The 18,104-nt window shown below is 38.5% G+C and overlaps 1 protein-coding gene across 2 annotated transcripts in view; it reads left to right on the top strand.

The window, feature by feature from the left end:
- Positions 1 to 18,104, top strand: part of CADM2 (cell adhesion molecule 2) — a gene marked incomplete at both ends in the record, with an annotated part of 583,305 nt that overhangs the window by 510,896 nt on the left and 54,305 nt on the right. For both annotated transcript variants that reach the window (XM_082279334.1, XM_082279335.1), the window contains one exon: positions 9,362 to 9,540. In XM_082279334.1, coding sequence (XP_082135460.1) covers positions 9,362 to 9,540 — 179 coding nt within the window. The remainder of the gene's footprint in view (positions 1 to 9,361; positions 9,541 to 18,104) is intronic.

The following is an 18,104-nucleotide window of genomic DNA, read 5'->3' as shown; positions in this document are numbered from 1 at the left end:
GAATCAACAAGGTGTAAACAGCAGTGTAAGAAGCCCAAAGATTTAGCTGTTTGAATGCTGACTACATAATTAGAAACATAGAGAACTAGAATTATAGTGAAACCAGGCCGTTAAGATTTCAATATTTAATCAACAATTTTTCATGTAATAAAATTGTTACATGCCATTTATCATTTCAGCTGTACTCTGACAGGAAAGAAAAAGCCTTTAGGAACAGCAATAAAATATTTAAGGAAGGTGTGACAATTATTCTTTATATTCACTTATCTGTATATAGTTTCTCTTCTCTTCCCTTCCCTACTCTTATCTGAGAGTGTAGGTCTTAGCTTATGAGACTGAAAGGAAAGGGATTTGTCTTTGTAATTTGCACATCAATATATGGCACCAATCCCAGGCAGAACAGGGGAAGGGCGTGTATTACCGACGTGCTCCAGTGCTGATCCAAAGTACTTTCAGCTCCAGAATTTTAACGAAGCTTTCAGGGCATCACTGTTTTTCTGTGAGTGGACCTCCCTTCTTTCCCTGTGTGAGACTGCCTGGCCATCAGTGTGGGTCTGGGCTCTGCTGGATTTCCATTCTCCAGATTAGGGGGCAGCTTCATGGAGCCCGCCTTCCCCTACTGCAGCAGTAAGAGAGATGCACCTTCTAGAGGTCTCTGTCCCCTTGCTTTCTTGCACAAGCTCCTAAAACCAAGGCTGTCACTTGTCCTTAATTACTGATGTGTCATTAGGTGTATCTTATCCATTGCCTGTGAGAGCTGCTGAATGGCTGCACAGCAGATAGTACATTGTGCACCCACCTGAACAGGTGCAGCATTGTGCAATCTGGCCATATCAGGCCTTCAGTACAAGAATTCTAATACAAAAGCAGCGTCTTTGCTACTTTATGGGAATTGGAAAACACCTTATCTAATCTGTGGCTGCATGCAGCCCAACCTGCAGATGTTTCCTGTGAAGTGTTTACCTGCTGCTTTGTCCTTGAGCCATTGCCTGTTAGCTCACAGTGGCCATCACTCCCGCAAGGCCTTTGCTCCCCAGCAAGTGAGGCAGGATTTGTGACATAAGATTGTTCAATGTGGTTTGGGTTTTTTTGTTTGGTTGGTTTTTTTGCCTTTTTTTTTTTTTTTTGGTCTTTCCTGCTGCTGTGCTGGCTTGCACCTCTCCTTCTGCCTTTTTAGCCTCAGGAATTTTTTTGAAAGACATGTTGTACTTCTGTAGAGGACTTTTCTTTTTTCCTGGTTAAAATTTAAAAGAAATATAAATTATTTATAAACTGGCAACATAAAATGAACAGTGTAGCCATACATACCATTGTTTTTTAAAGACAAGGTTTTAAAGCAGGATTCTTATTAAAGCTATTCGTAAACTGTAGAGGTTACAGTGTTTCCTCTGAACTTAAGATGTTTTGAGCCTCAGACTTTAAAATACATATAAAAAAGTGTGGTTATTAACTGGCTACTAAAAGTGTTCTAAAATACTTGGCATTTTGATTTGAACTACTAAAAATGCATTAAAATATCCAGGTCTTTTCCAGCTTTATTGTGAAAAAAAAAAAAAAGTCAGTGCCTATTCCCTAACCTGATGGTGTATTTAAAAGAGGTTTACCTGTCTTCTTTATCTTCAGTCCTATTTGCTCCCAAGTGGAGGCCTGGCCTTGAAAATTTGGATTTATGGCAACCTCTTTCTCCATCCTCTATTTTTTGCTTCTAGATTCATAACTGATGGGAGGCATAAATGAATTCAAGTTCAGAAAGTTTTGCCTTTCATGGATATAGTTGCCTGCCTGGTGCAGAAATGTCTCAAGAAGTAATAAAGGAGTAGAAATTCCCAGTCTGTTGTTTGGGAAGTTGGTCAGATTGAGAGAAAGCAAAAAAAAAATGGAGGGGGGATGAAATGAGGTACCAGAAGTTTGAAAGCAGGTGTAGCATATGAAGAATGTGGGAGAGATTTGTGTGAAATGGGATACCAGGAGGACAGGTTACAGAATGGCAATTACTCCCTATGGCATCTCCCTCACAAACTTTTGTTTGGTTTCCTTTGTTTGGTTTTTTTTTTAGACAATCTTTTTGTCCATTTCTAGCCTCCCTGCTGCTTACAGTAGCAGAATACAAGGGATATTTCTGATGCAATTCACCAATAAGTTGTCTTCTGATTTCACATAAGTTCTCTTGTTGATCTGTCTCATGACTATGAGAAAGCCATTCTCCAAAATGTTATTCACAGCAGGGTTTTTATACTTCTCTGAGAAGATTGTGAATAATACTGGGATTAGGTAAGAAGCTTCACAAATATATATATATATACACACACATATATGTATGGATTAGGCACTTTTCAGAATATTAGTCTGATATTGCCTTGCCTTCTTGAAAATGACTAACAAAGGAAATGGGTTTTTTTTGGGGGGGAGGGGGTACATGATACTCACAAAGGGAAAAACTAGAGGTAAGCAGTTTCAAAGAATTTGCAGTTATAATGGCCTTGGGATCAATTGGGAAAATCTCTCCAGACAGAGAGCAGCAGCATCGCACAGTTGAGTTAAAGGTTGAAAGCCTTAGGTCAAAGGGTGTCCTAGATTTTAAAGGTGCTAAAGGATAAAAGGAAATGGATTATCAGCCTGATAAGAGGAAATACAAAAAAAGAAAAAGATAATTATGGCAGAAACAGAACAGTCAACTTCTCACAGGCAAAGTTTTTTAACCTGAAAGGAACTTTAATAGCAGTTGCAGTGAAATATTAGAGTGTAGATAGGGGGAAATATGAATATGAAAAATTACTCTCTTACCCTGTAACAAGATATACACTGTATCTTTGGATAGAAGAATAAGTATCTTTGCTTTGAAAAGACTCTTGATTCACTTTAATCAGTTGCTGTCACAGTCTGCTGAGGGATAAGGACTTTCAGCTGCAAATTTAGTCTATCATATCAGCCTGGTTAGCACCTGTAATCCAGCGAGGGTGAGAGGACTGCCTGATTTATCCAAAGCAAGATACAGGCAGGGAGGTCTGGCACCTAAGTATAGTTGTGATGAACAAAGAAAATGCTTTATCTGTCTAGGACAAAGGTAAGGAATGAAGGGTGTTTGGGTTTTTTGCTTGTTTGGTTTGGTTGTTTGCTTTCCTTTTCTGATATCTTTTTCTTTTTTTCTATTTTTTTGTATTCTTTTTTTTTTCCCTGTTAATGGTGAATACTAACTCCATGTGAGATTCTTTTTACCTCTTTATTATTTAAGCACCTTTTTCAAAGACATAATACACTGCAGCTGTCCTCAATGCATCTTGTTGTTCCTGTTGTCTTTATAGCTGTAAATTCTTGTCAAATTTTTGATATAAGAGCTTGAAATCTATATTTAGTTGCCACCTCATTTTTTTAACGTATTTTGGAAATTTAGTTCTTAACCATTTAAAAAGCATTGGTATAGGATATTATAAATATTTTTAGGCTACATTATGTCTGCTGAGATGCTTAAAAGAGAAAAGTAGAGGCAAATATAATAATAGTCAATTCAGATGTTCAAAGCTTCTTTCTGAAAAAATAAAAGAACTTTGTGAAAGGTACTTTAGATATTCTTTACTAATTCTTCTGGGGACAAAAGCACTCTGTGAAGGTTACTCAGGTTTTGCAGAACTAGAAAATCACAGAGAGTTCTTGTCTTATAAAATAAAATCCATCTATCCAAGCCTTTTGTGAAAGGCTAGAGACTGTGGGTATTGATGTTTTTGATAGATGGAATGCTCCCAAACCAGCTCATCCCAATATGACTCCTCAGACTGAGACTTTATATAAACAAGAGGTTCCCCCAGAGTTCAGACTTCCAAGCTGATGATTAGCTGACAAAGCTAAAAATCCAGTTTCTTGATACAGAGAAACTATAACTTTCAAATTAATGAAGCAATCATTCCCTTAGATGACTTCTAACATTGCACCAGGTTTTCAGCAAGAAACACTGATAAATCTTGTGATACCTTTTCCATTACTCATTTGAGCATATCCACTAGATTGCATTTTTATGGACTTCAGAGAATACTTCTCACTGTTTGGAGAAGTAAAAGGTCTTGTTCGAGAGGGCCTTACTCAAAGTAATGAATTTACTTATCTTGTTAGTGTTCCTCAAATTCTTTTTCTTCCATCTTTATTTTTACCCACACTGGCTACACAATTTTGATAGGATGCTTAGATACCCAGTTGGATGCTAATATCCTCAGTGAGACTGAACATGCAAAAAAGATGGCATGGGGTTTTTTTTGTTGTTGTTTTGGTTGGTCAAGGGGTTTTGCTGAGTGTGATCCTATGGAACTGAAAAGGTTATTCTGTGCTATTATCATGGGTCAGGAAGTTGTCCAAGTGTTGTTTACTAAGGACTCAGTGAAGAACGGTTTTTACATGACCTTTCTGTACACAAAAATTAGAAAAGGGCAACAAAAATGAATAGAACCAACAGGTTTCAAGTGGAAATGGATTGCATTGCTTAAATTCCCTTTGTTCAAAAAGAAAACATAATACAATAAATATATGTATAATTTTTAAATTAAGGGTAAGTTAACTATTATAGTTAAATATAAAGATATCACTAGAGAGGAGGATTATAAGGAAGCACTGAACATCACTGGCCTTTGGTTAAGGATGGGGAAAGGGATGGAAAATTAAGAAACTTGTCTTAAAATACTCCTGTGTCATTTCAAAGGCCTTGGCTAAAAGGAAATATATTGATGTAGACAAATATAACTGTTGACTTTCATGTTATGTAAACACTTGTTGAAAAACTGAGGCAGTGCCTAAGTGTTCTTTTCTAATCAAACATGTGGTTTTTAATTTTTTTTTTCCAACATATTTCAGTCTGCCCTTACCTTTCTCCCTGACTTATTTTGGAAGAAGATGTTTTCTACTCTCAAGACTAGAAAATAGTTTTCCTTTATTTACTGTTTCTTTGTTCAGTTACTTGTAAGAAAAGTACCACAATATAAGACCTGAAGCATTGTGGAACTTCACACCAGTATTTTATGCCTTCATTTCAATCCCATTTCATTCTGACTGGAAAAGAATAGCAAATTTAGTTGGTTTTATGTCAGGTTTTGAGGCTAACATGAAGACAGTTAACAAATTCAGTTTTTTGTACTAAAAACCAGTTCCCTTTTCTAAGGCTTTAACTGAGTGTTAATGGGCTTTTTTTGTTAGGATTAAACATAAATTGTAACAAAACCTAAGACCGTTTAACAGTTCATTAGAGAAAGTCTGGATTTCAGATTTCTTGGGGGGCAGGCAGAGAAGTCGTTGTTCATAAAGCCTGTGTTTAGTATCTCTGGCTTCTTTCAGTTTAATATGGTTCTGATAATGCCACCAATAAGCAGCTGAATTCAACATCAAAAATCAGTAGAAGCAAGACATACCAGCCCAAGAAATACCATGGCTTGTCACAGCTGAGCTGTGTCTTTGGAGGTATTACTTCACTACAGCATGCTTAATTTGTTTGGTTTTATTTTAAAAAATGCCACAGTGGGAGAAAATCAGAATAAGTAAGCCAGAAGCAGAGCTGAGTTTTTGGGAAGAAAACAGCATCTTGGTGCTTCAGCTCTGCCACCTCCTTCAACCCAAAGCCAGGTTCTCAGTGGTAGCACAGCTCATTTCCACTTAACCACATCCACATGGGAGGGATTAAACTGTGGATGTAGAAAAGCACCTCTAATCCTATACAGCAAGAAAGGGAGGACAGACTTGGTTTTTGTGTTACTGCATTGGCACTTAGTAGGCTGTGTGCTCCTGTAAGGACGGAGCAGGTCTGTGAGCTTGGCAGTGCCATGAGATGTGTGAAGATGGCAGCATGCAGTGGCCTTCCTGGCCATAGTCCTCATGCTGACTTTATAGCTCTTGTGTCCCTAGGAAGATATTTTCAGGATTTTCTGGAAAAAAAAAAAAAGGGTATTAAACTGATAAGTGTGATTCAACCTAAAGTAAGCACAAATGGAAGGTACTGTTTGTAGAAACATCTCTGTGTGTTCCAGTTCACATAGGAATTGACAGCATTATGGCAACTCGCTAATATTAAAAAAACAAAAGCGACATTCTGCAACGTTAAAGATGTATGCAGTAGAGAAACATGTCCAGTATTAGGAGTGTACATATTTGCCGGGTGTTTTAGCATGTAAAACCTAAGTGTCCCTTTCAAAATGTTAGGTAAGAGCAAGATTGCTGTCTGGGCCTGCACCTGTGGACAGGTTTCGATAGGACAAACTGTGGGGAATTCCCACTTGCCTGTGCCTTGTGACAGAGAAGGAAAGCTTCTTTCAGTGTTGCAGCTTGGGACAATGAAGGTACTAAGACAATTATGAAAGAATAGCCAATGTGCTCTAAAGTTAGGATTCCTTTGCCCTTTTTTTTGTGTAGTTTTTTCCCTGCTGATAATCTCAGAAGGTATCAAATTCTAACAAACAGAGAAAAAGGGGGAGAGAGAGGCCTGCTAAGTACAAGGCTGTTATATCTTAGAAGAATATAATATGAAGGAGTGTTACTTACCATGTCCTGCAATATTCATTGCCAGTTCTAGGAGATCAGTGTAAAACAGGTAAAAGTAAATACCATTTTGCAGGGCAGGTAGGAAACTTCCAGAATTCATTGCTACAGGAGGTCGAGTTGACAGATACCATAAGCAGATTCCAAAAGATATTAGAGACATTCATAGGCAACAGTTCTAAATAATGAGTAGATAGAAAAGAGAACAAGAGGTGTGGCCTGCAGCACCCCTGACAGAAGGACTGTGGTTGCTGGCAGAGTGCAGGAGGAGTGGACAGCAGAAAATGGATGTACTCCTGTGCTTCCCTTGAGCAGCCATCCTGCTGTTGCTGACCACAGCAGCGTGATGACCTGGGTGCACAAGCACGTCTCCTGTTCTTAGCTCACTTCTGCCTAACCAGTGAATTGTTTAGACCAAGTGTCTCAAAGCTTGCCAGCAGTGCAGGTAGAATTTACTTCTGTGGCTGTGACAGAATTGCTGCTTTAGGCACCACCGTGCCCGGGAGCGGTGAGGTGGAGGGAGAGCTGTGCCCGGCCACCAGGATGCGCTGACTACGGGCCTGCTGCCCGGGAATTGTTCTGCTGCTGCCACAAATACAGCACGAGATGGCTGAATATTCACTGCTGATCAGTAGCCTCCCCAACACCCGGAGAACGCAGATCTGCCTCTCTCTAAGCCCTGGCTTTTGTGCCTCACATTGTTTTGCAACGGTGGCTAAGTGCTCTCTATAAGACTAGAGTTGATGTATTACAATGTGACAGAGCTCCCTGAATAATTTATATCTGCAGTTCCATTTCATACTTATTTGTTATCCTATAGGTTTTCCCCTAGGACATGCCATCTAGTTTCAATTTAAAACCTAAGTTCCATAAATTACCGCTGCACAGAAGTTGCTTTAACACGCCATTTATGCAGGTAATGGTGCACATTGTAGCAGAAGTGTTTCAGAGTCCCCACTCCTGGGATTAGAGATCCACGGTGAGCTGGTAAATGGGAAACAATGCGGAGTTGGCCGGAAAATTGAACAAATCCACCTTAACATATCACAGCAAATCACACCTTAATGCTGTGAACTCTGTAGGGCAATGTTTCTGCACCAGCAAGGACATCTGGGTTCCCTGCTTGCATTAAGCAAAAAGGAAGTGTGTACATTGTGTATCTCGTGTATTTAGTTACCAGTTCATGAAAGTGCACTTAGGAAGAGTATTAAGACATATTTATGGTAAGGTATAAATAAGGCCCATCACACCATCAGTTCTTAATCCTTGCTTTTATTCTCTGGGCAGATGATTTTCTCAAAAACAATCAAAACTTCAGAGAATAGCCAGTCTAAGTAATAAGTTCAGCAACACTTTAACAATTACTAAAATGTGTGTAGATCTGTTATATTTCAAAATAAATGTAAGTATAGGCTTTTTTTCTTTAAAGACTAATATGAATTTTATAGAAGTAAGTGCATTTCAGAAAAAATCCCTTTATTTACATGTCTTGCCTCACTCAAATGGAAATCATGTCACTGCAGCCATTAGAACTACTTTCCTGTTTCTGAGGCCACATTTTGGCTAAATGTTTCTCCTTAAGTATTTAGGTTTAATTCTTTTTCTTAGCACTCATTACATCTAATAGGCTTTAAACACCTGCTTCAAATTAGTCAAATTAAGTGTTTCTTGAGTAAGACTAGTGACTAATCCGGCAACTGCTAATTTTTGTGTATTATATTTTGGTTTATTACTGAGTCATACACATGCAGATAGAGATTGGATAGAGATTGATATGTGGGCTAATACTGCACAGAGCTACCAGCTACAAGCAAGGTAGCATTGAATCCTCAGGCTGTGAATATCCTGCTGAAGTGACTGGTGTAAAAGGCCCTGAGATGCTCTGTTTGCCTGTGACACAGACAAGATTCAGTAAACCAACCTTTCATTCCCAGTTATGGGCCTGTCTTTTTGGTGATTTCCCTCATGTAAATTTGAAAATATATCTTGTTATGTGTAAGTAGAGGCTGCATGCCAGTAATAAATACATCCTGCTGTCTGTTAGGCAGATCTCAGGGACTGTGGAGCTTCTTGAGAGTCTCTAGGACAGAGTTAGGTATCCCTTGCCAGTGGGAAGGTGTATGTGAACCTGCAGGACTGCCAGTTCCCTTCTCTGTGGTGCCCTTACCTTGCCTAGGGGGTTATTGCTGCCAGGGCATTGCCTTTGGTCTGTTTGATGTGAGTGCATCAGGCACAAGACGAAAGGTTTCATAAGAGAAGAATATCCAGGATTTCAAGTTAAATCTTACATTACTTGTGGTAACATGTGAAACAAGAAATTATTTAAGGGAAGGATGAAGAAAAGGTGGGAAAAGAGATGTGCTGTGACACAGCACAGCAACAGAAACAAGTTTAGGCTGTGTGTAACACGTGCTACTTTGGGACTGATATGCCTGGTTCAGGAAAAATACTCAGTGCACTCAAGTTCACTCATGAATGTGAATGGCCTAAGTAATTTGAGAATCCATTTACAAACCACTTACACCCACATCATCCTGTTTGCTCTTACCTAGCCAAGCATCTGTGGGCCCTGAAACCTCATGAGAACTGTATTTTATTTAGGAAAGATTTTGGCCTGTTGCAGTACTGTTCTGCTTCCTTTTTTATTTCTCTTCTTTCTTATTTCTCTTCTTGTTCTTTCACTTTCTCTAGTAGTTCGCATCCAGGATGGTAAGGTTGTAATAGTGACAGTTCATTAGATCCAGTAATTCAAGTATTCTTTGGTGGTAGGTGACTATTCATAAGTTTCTGGTGCTGCTACTTCTGATGTACGTGTTCCATGTGTCTAAATAAATGCCTTGCTTTGATCCAACAGGCCAGAACCCGTACTGTGGACAAAGGATGGTGGAGAACTACCAGATCCAGAGAGAATGGTTGTCAATGGCAGGGTTTTAAGCATCAGCTTCCTAAACAAAACAGACAATGGCACATACCGATGTGAAGCAAAAAATCCCATTGGCCGAAACAGCACAGAATATGTCCTGATAGTACATGGTGAGTGTGCTCTCCTTAGTGCATGCTATGCATATTTAACATTTCCAGCTGATACAATTGCTTATGGTCATTATGGAAAGAATAGCAAGAAAGAGTTGGAAGTGTAATTGCACTTTTATTGATGCTGTTGTCTAGCTGTGGGGAGTGTGTTGTCTTTCCTTTATTGGCACGCCTCTCTTCTTACAGTTTAAACAAAATATATTCACTTATGCTGTGAACTTTTTGCTAAGTAAGCACCTGTAAAAATGTTTTGCAGTGTGTGGCTACTGTTTCATAAATACTTGCCTCAGGCCTAGCTGTTCAGATAAAGCTGGTTACAGAAGGATATATGAAGAGAAATATCAGACAGATGTGTGCTTGAGGTTTTCTGCTTAGCTTTTTATAGACCACCAAAGACAGGACATCAGATACTTCACACAAGTTACAACCTGCCACTGAGAAAATTCAGCTCATACAAGTTAGCTGATATCACCTGGCACATCATTAAAGTCTGACCTCAAAACTGTGTCATGTCCTAAATGTATTATATTGCTTCCAATAAAATGGAAAAATAGGAAGATTCACGTGAAATTACACTTGATTTTTTTTTCACCCCCTAATAAATTAGGCAACAATATATGTCATGTGAAAAGAATATCTGTCTTCTACACCGATCATGAAATAGATTGCCATAACTCAGCTATAGGGGAGACTATACTGTAAAATTAGCATTTGCCTTTAATACAACCTTGCAATTTGGATTCTAGAATCTCAAAACATGATGTTCTCTTATCACAGGTAATTCCTGGAAGGTTATGATTTCCATAATTTGAATTTTAATATAAGAGAATATAGAGGCAGAAGCTCCACTGTAGTTCATTATAGCACCTCTTTTTTTAATGCAATTTCTTATAAGTATGATGAAATAAAATGAAAAAGTCTAATGCAAATTGTAGTCTTTAAATGGACAAGAGAATTACATAGATTTTATTTGCTCATGCTAAACTTGGTTACAACATGTATACATTTCCTTCATGGTTGTAAGGTATCAAACATTTTTCACTACAGGTTTAACCTGCCTCTGGGTATTTGGCATAAAAATTCTAGTAAGTGCTGCTTTCAGTAATGAGATATTTATTGGCACTGTTGATGAAATGTCATTTATCAAAAGAAACACTTAGGTTACTTTTCATTTTTCTCAAAGTTCACCATTAGTTTATGTAGGATTAGTGACACAAATAAGGAGGAGATCTTTGCATGAGGAACACAGAGCCTGTACTGCTGCGTGAGTATTTCTGTGTTAAAGACAAACAGAAAAACTAAACCCTCTAACCTCTACTTACATTGGCTGCTAAAAGAAGAGGAAAAGGAAAACTGTCTTTTGCATCCCAGAGGTGGTGGTGTGTTGGTTGTTGGCTGCAGGCACAGAGTGCTCTGCCTTTGATGAGGTAACGGCTTCTGCACTTACCATATGTTGAAACTTCTGTCATTTGTGTTTTCTGCCCAATTTATTTATGTGCTTGTTTCCAAAAAGATGGCCTTTTATAACGGGGGATTTTTTTCCACCAGCAGTGACTCTGCAGTAGAACTCTATCAAAGAATATTTCACCATTTCCACTTTCACACAGTGGCGTGTTCCCTGTTGATCTGATTATCTTGCATCAACTTCCTGGCAGTCTGTAAAATCATTCATTATCAGGGAGGTATTCTGTTATGTTTGGCAGCACATTAGGTGTGTTATCAGGTTTAGCTTGCTCATTGCTGACCTTTCCTGTTATGAGTACCTGAGTTTTCCTAATTGCATTTCTACGATTCCAGCGGTGGAACTAGAGAAGGTAAATGTCAGGTGCTTCCGAGGTTTCTGAAACAATCAGAGTTATGTGACAGAGCATGAGATGATGTTTAGTACTTAACAGCTTACTGGGGTTCAGAGTTGTTAGGTTTATTTTAAGTAAGAGGAGACTGACAATTATTTTATCAAGTATGGCACAATCAGTTGTATAGATAAATTTAAGCAGCCTTACCCCTACTTTAGCTCATTACATTCATTAATGTCTCTAGTGAAACATAATCCTCCTAAAATTATACAATATTTTTTCTCTCTCTCTGTGGGCTAGAAAACGTACTTTTTATCATTTGCTGACATGCATCCTTCTATTTAATAGAGGATGTATTTTTTATCTTCCTAAATATATCTGGAAGCATCCTTTGATTTCTCTCATTTTTTCTCCTGTGCTTAACATGTTGATGTAATTTTTTCTCCTACTCCTTTGTTAGAGCTCATTTATCACATTGCTTCTTACCTTGAATATCAGGTTTCTAAGACAAGGTACATGCCAGATTTCCCACGCGAGCTTGTGTGAGAAAACAGTGGACATCAGTGGAAGGCATCCTCTGCAGAGGCAGGGAAGTGCAACATGATTCACAGCTTTCCTTTTCTTATGTGTGCTGTGATTTCCATACATTTTATTCCTTTCTTTTTTTGCTTCAACAGATTTTTCTCTCTGTTTGTTAATGGTGTAAAAGCTTTTTTTCTTTTCTTCCGTCTATGAAATCCCCCTCTGTGATACCCATTCTCCCAATTCTCTCAATTTTTTTAAGCTATCTACCTAACTCAGAGAAGATTTAAACAACTGTAGTGTAGAGGGAAGATTGCCTAAAAATGGAAGGTACAGTTTATCATAATTAGAGATTAAGGGTAAGCAAATTATTTATATGTATTAATTATACAAACCAAGCAAAGAGTGTCTCATGCCTTTAACTGGACCAACCTGAACACAAAATTATATGGAAGAGTAGTATTTTTTCCACTGTGAGTGCTGATGAGGTAATCTTGTTTTGATGTTAAGTGAGGACAGTGGAAAAAAATATTACTATAAGCAGATGAATGGCAATCTGTGCAATACAGTTAGTAGTTGATAACATAAACGTTATTTTTAGATTTTTTGTATAATTAAAGAAACCAGACTTCAGAGAAATTGAATGTATTTGAATGAGGTTAAAGGCTTGAGCTATTAAATATGCTCATGCTGCTTTGCTGAATCAATGTGACTGCTAATTTCATTTTTCTTAACATTTATTGTTAATAATAAATGTCAAAAAGTACTCTGTGAAGCAGGAAGGTGGGTACAAAGTCAGAGTTTATAGGCAGAAGCACAAAGGCAAGACATGTAGTTTGCTCAAACATTTGTTTCGTGCAGTAACAAAGGTACAGGCTTTAATGCCTGTAGCTGTTGTCATTTCTGTATTCTAATTGGCAAGCTTAGTGCTTTAGAAGTGCACATTCTGGCTAGATATATTACACCCTTTCTTTGGTAATGGGCCCCAGGCAATTTTCACTCTCTTCCAATTTATTAAGAATTTTTGTTTACCTTTGTCCAAATACTAGTCATTAATCATCAGCAAACAGAGCAAACTGTCAAACTCGTGTAGCTCAACCCAAAAACGTAGACTCTGCTTGCAGAGCTCCGGTAATAAGTGCAGTGATTTAGCTGGAGTTGGGGATGGAGGTGTTCGATCATAATCAACCTGAAGACACAGCTGCTGTGCTTGTGGGAGTAGTTCATAACCTCTGGGTGTCACTGCCAAAGACTCAGCTCAGCATCGTGTTGGAGTGAGTGACAGAAGTCCACATCGCTGAGAAACCTTCCTAATGGAAACAGCAGCAGCTGATAATTTGCAGGCCTGTTTGAAACAGAGTACCTTGGTGGAATATCCTGATATGCCAATTTACAGCCAGGCATTAAATTAATTGAAATATTCAGAGCTATAATGTGTTGTGCAGCAATTATCTAGAAGAGCAATATGGAAATGAACATGAATCAGCAGCTGTGGATGGTCAAGGCAGTTCTTATTGCCCAAATTAGAGCTACAGTGGAAAGCATTTGAGCCAGTTACTTAGGATCTCTGGAGAATAAAAACTGGCATAACATTCCTTTGTCTTCAGCCTCTCAATTTTGTATTTTTTTTTCTTGGGCAAGCTATTTTTTGCACATAAAGGTAACTGAAAGACCAAGTTACATTCTCATTAGTATTTTGAAATATGATTTCAAACAGAAGATCTCCTACCATGTGTAAGACCAGAGGTTCCACTGCATCTTTCCTAACTCTGACATTATTTATATTCCACCTGCTTGTCCAGTCCCATTTCAAAACATTTGTCATCTTAGCTTCCACAGTAACCTGTGGCAACAAGATTCTGAATTTAGTTATGTGCTTTGAGGGAAAAGTATTCTCTTCTGTTTGTTTAAGCCTGGTGCTTGATCTCTTCACTTTCCAAACTTACAAGCTATTTGGCCTCTTTTGCTGTTTGTGCTGGAAGTTTGCATTTAAAATTATATTTGCTGTTTCCCTTCAGTAGATTCTCAAGTATTTCCACATTGGTCTCAACTTCTCATTAACTGTGATCTTAAACTCTGCATTTCCCGGAATCCTCTCCCTTGTATCCATTCTCCTTCTTTCATGGTGTCATAGGTTAGCAAGCATAGTCCCGGAAGGGGCGTCCTTGCTAAGGGGTGCTTACAGTTTCCTCTGGGAACTGATAGAACCTATCAGTGGCCAGTTTGAATATGGACAATTCTCTAAGCCACTTAAAGTTGTGAACACCTCTGTGATCCACATTTAAGAATAGGCAAACTCCCCCTCCAAGCTCTCTCTCGTTTCCGGCGCTGGCACAGGTGGCTGCGGGCCCCGTGTGGGGGCCAGCGGGCCCGGCCAGGCCCTGCTTGGGCCAGTCTGGGCCAGGCCACGGCCATCCTGGAGCCATGGACCTGTTCCAGCCATGGAACCCCCCCCACTGCCTTGCCGTGGGCAGCCGGAGCGGCTCGGCTCTCCCCCCTCTCCACTGCGATAAGAAAAATTCAACATTCCAGCTGCAAAGCTGCAAGGCCGAGGTGAGATTAACCCTTTTACTGCTGTGAAGAGCTGAAAACCTGAGGGAAGAGAGAGAGGAGATGCTTAAAGCTGAAATTCTGTTGTGAAGCTATGATATATCAGAGTATCCTGTTGTAATTTCATGAAGATATGGGGGGTGGAGTGTTCAACTCGTAAGCAAAAGCACCTGCGCCGAGATAGGCAGATGCTGACACAGCTGTAATTTCATGAGAAGTTTGGACAGGGAGAGATGAACCAGATGAGGACTTTTGCTCTAAACGGGAAAGGAGAAAACCTCAGTCCCTAGAGATGAACCAGATGAGGACTTTTGCTCCAAACGGGAAAGGAGAAAACCTCAGTACCTAGAGATGCTCCCAGAGATAGTCTTAACGATGAAGATGATGAAGACCCTTTGCTCCCAGGGAAGGAGAAGGGCCTCTGTTTTTGTTTCTGAATGGCTCAACCTTAAAATTATACCCCAAGAAACTTCAAGAGTGGACCCTCGAAAGCAGTTGCGGGAAAAGCTGCAAGTCGGGGGAAGGGACTCACACGCAGGCAGAGAGACTCCTCTTCCTAAATGGACTGAACAATATTTGGAAGTGGGCGGCTGTCTCGTTGTGATAATGTTTTCATAGCATGAGCAAGAAGAGACTTCTCTTTCTAAATGGACTGAACAAGGTTATTATGGCAGTGGCAAACAGACTGAACATCTTAAGGGTTGTTTTTTCACATTGTCAGTGGGAGAAGGGAGGAAGGTGGGGGGAGAAGGAGAGTTCTGAAGGTGGTATAATTTTTTTTCTTCCCTCTTTTAGAGTTGTTAATAAACTTCTTTATATTCTTTCAAGTTTGGTGCCTGCTTTGCATTTCTCCTAATTCTTATCTCACAGCAGATAAACAGTAATGAGTATTTTGGACCAAACCACTACACTAAATTGGTGTTTCCGCCCGGTTTGAAAACCGAACCCGCGACACATGGTCTCTTTTTTCCCCCTTTTTTCTTCATTTTTTGGCCTAGTTCTAAATCTGTGATTGACTGTTCTCCATATCTGGAACAACAATGTGCCAAATCTGCACCAGACACCTTAGTTTATTAAATCCTATCTCTAAATACATTTATAGAGATTCACCTTCTGTGCCCAACAATAATTCCAGCACAATGCACTTGTACATCTATGTTAGTTTTTTTTAAAATTGGTGGAAGCTCTGTGGAATCCAAACACATGAAATTGAACAAACTCTTCTACCTCTATCTGTTCTAGATTCTTTTGTCTTTGTCAGTTCATTTGCCCACAATCAGATTTTTGTTACATTTCATTTCTGCTGTGATATCCTCATAGGGGCTCAGTCTCTTTCCTTTTTTCCTCTAACTCACTTGGGCATATCTCTCCATAAAGGTAGAAACTGAGTAAAGCAGTAAATTGAAAGAAAATTGAGGAGGTGACGATATTTTCTGGTTTCTTTCAAAACTAAGCTTGTTGAATAGGCAATAGATCTTTCAGTTTGAAAATATTTTCACTACAGACGTCTGGTAAATCTTGTGCAGTGTTTTTGGACCCCTTATCCTCATAAACATGTAACAAAAACCACATAAAAAAATTTGGGAGGGAAAGGAAGCTGCATCCTTGTGGAGCAGCACATTCATCAGTAATCTTGGCTGCTCTGTGTTTTGGTGTTAAGATCCTACAAGTTGAGGTAACTGGACAGTTTCTAAAGTTTCCTTCTTTAAAGTTTTCTGAGTTAAAATGTCTCATTTACACACACACACACACACCTCAGAGAAAAGGCTTTCTCTGCCTATGGGAACACCTTGCCTTTATGTGAACAAAGCTTGGGCTTTGCAAAAAGAGAATCAGTGTGATGTAACAATAATAACATTTATAGCTACAATAATGGGTGAGTTTGGTAAAAAACCCTGACATTGGCCTCACAGCAATTAAGGCATATCAAGAGTATGAGACTCAGAAGAGTTCTTAGGACTTAGTTAGAAATTCAGTGTATGTGACTACCTGTGCCTTTTAGTTTTGAGATTTTTCTTTGTTTATCTTTGAATTAAAAGAAAGAAGTCTCAGTTTTGCATCCTTAAAACAAAGGTGAAAAGTTTCTCCTATTCCCATTTTGATAAGAAGTAAAAATAAATTTAAAAGTACAGAAGATAACTTGCAGAAAAAGGAGCCTGGGCTTTCAGTTGGAAAATAAATTAATAAAAGCATGCTCCTGAATATTTTCTTGGTCTCAAAAGCCTTCCTTTCCCCCAAGCTATCTTCTTCAAAGCATAGCCCTTCAAATTGTGTTGAAATAATCTAATTTTACATCAATGTTCTCAAATGACATTAAGGTATTAAATCATTATCACAACATTAAAGCTGACTTCTCCAGAAGACTCTTGGTTTGTTTAGAAGAGGTGGTCCAGACCTTAAAGCACAGTGCAGATGAATTTCCTGCAGTCAGATGAATTAGGAAATCATTGGATAACAGAGCTTTTGTTATTGGGCTGAAGAAGAATAGTCTTTAGTTGACATTTTCAGGTATGAAAAGTCTGTCCAGAAACTTGTGGTGGAGTTGTTGGCTTAATTTTATGGATGAATTGTCCAGCTATTATGCCTGAACACTCTCAAGGCAACTACTTTGAAATTGCTTTTTGTTGATAAATACTTGAATAGTGGGGTGTATAGTTGAGCTGTGTGAACTGATCTTTCTTCATTTATGGTGACTTAAGAAAAGTAAGATACAAATTTCTTTTCCAGATAAGCTTAAAAGTATTTTGGAAAGGTCAAGAAAATAACATTCCAAACCACCCTAACACTTTTGGGGAATATGTTGGACACTTGTACATTTTTACATTAGTATACTGTTTCTCATGAAAGAAAACTTCTAAAATGAAGTGATTTTGTTGTATAACATATAAAAGAATTTTTTAAATTAATTTCATACTGGAATACTTATTGAAATAATTGAATGCAGAGTATTTCAGCAGCAGGAAATCTCTCCCCAGGCTCCTTAACAATATAACAATAACAATATATAGAATATATCAATGTAACCTTTAACAATATATTCCAATATGTAAAGCTCCTTCCTGTTTGAATACATTTTCTATGTGTTCTAAAACCTGTGATTTTGGACAATGTCTTTAATCGCACGCAGCTCTGGAAAATATTTTATTTTCTTTGTGCACATATTATTGGCTGATGTGACAGTTCTTATGGGATTTCCGAAAAGGAAAATGTTGTGTGGATACCAGATATATCCATCTTGCTTTTTTTGAAAATAACTGTTTTAACTGACTTTCAGTGCCGTGTGTTTCTAAAATAAGGCTTTGAGTTTGTCACCACTGAATTGCTGTAGTAGCAAAGCTTGCTCTCTGGTTTTTCACCCTTTGCTATTGCTTATACTCCCCAATTTTCCTGAACTTCGCTTCAACTGAGCCTTTTTGGGGTTTTTTTGAGATGCCAGCTTGCAAAATTACCATGTCTATGAACATCATATGCAACCTTCATGAAGAAAATATTAACTCAATAATTTCACTTGAGAATGATGATAAAGTTATAATCTAATATTTGCTAATGATCTTCTGTTTCTATCTAGATCATTTATTATTCAGGAAACCCAAACCATAAAGACAATACTGCAGTGACTTAGTGATTTTGCTAAATTGAAGCCTTTCCTGCACCAGGAGGTGGTGGAGGGCAGATTAGGGTGTCCCGTCTCTTTCT

The sequence above is a fragment of the Coloeus monedula genome (genome assembly GCF_965178545.1).
Source record: "Coloeus monedula genome assembly, chromosome: 3".
In the NCBI taxonomy this organism is placed as follows: domain Eukaryota; kingdom Metazoa; phylum Chordata; class Aves; order Passeriformes; family Corvidae; genus Coloeus; species Coloeus monedula.
This window is presented reverse-complemented; position numbering and strand designations above follow the sequence as displayed.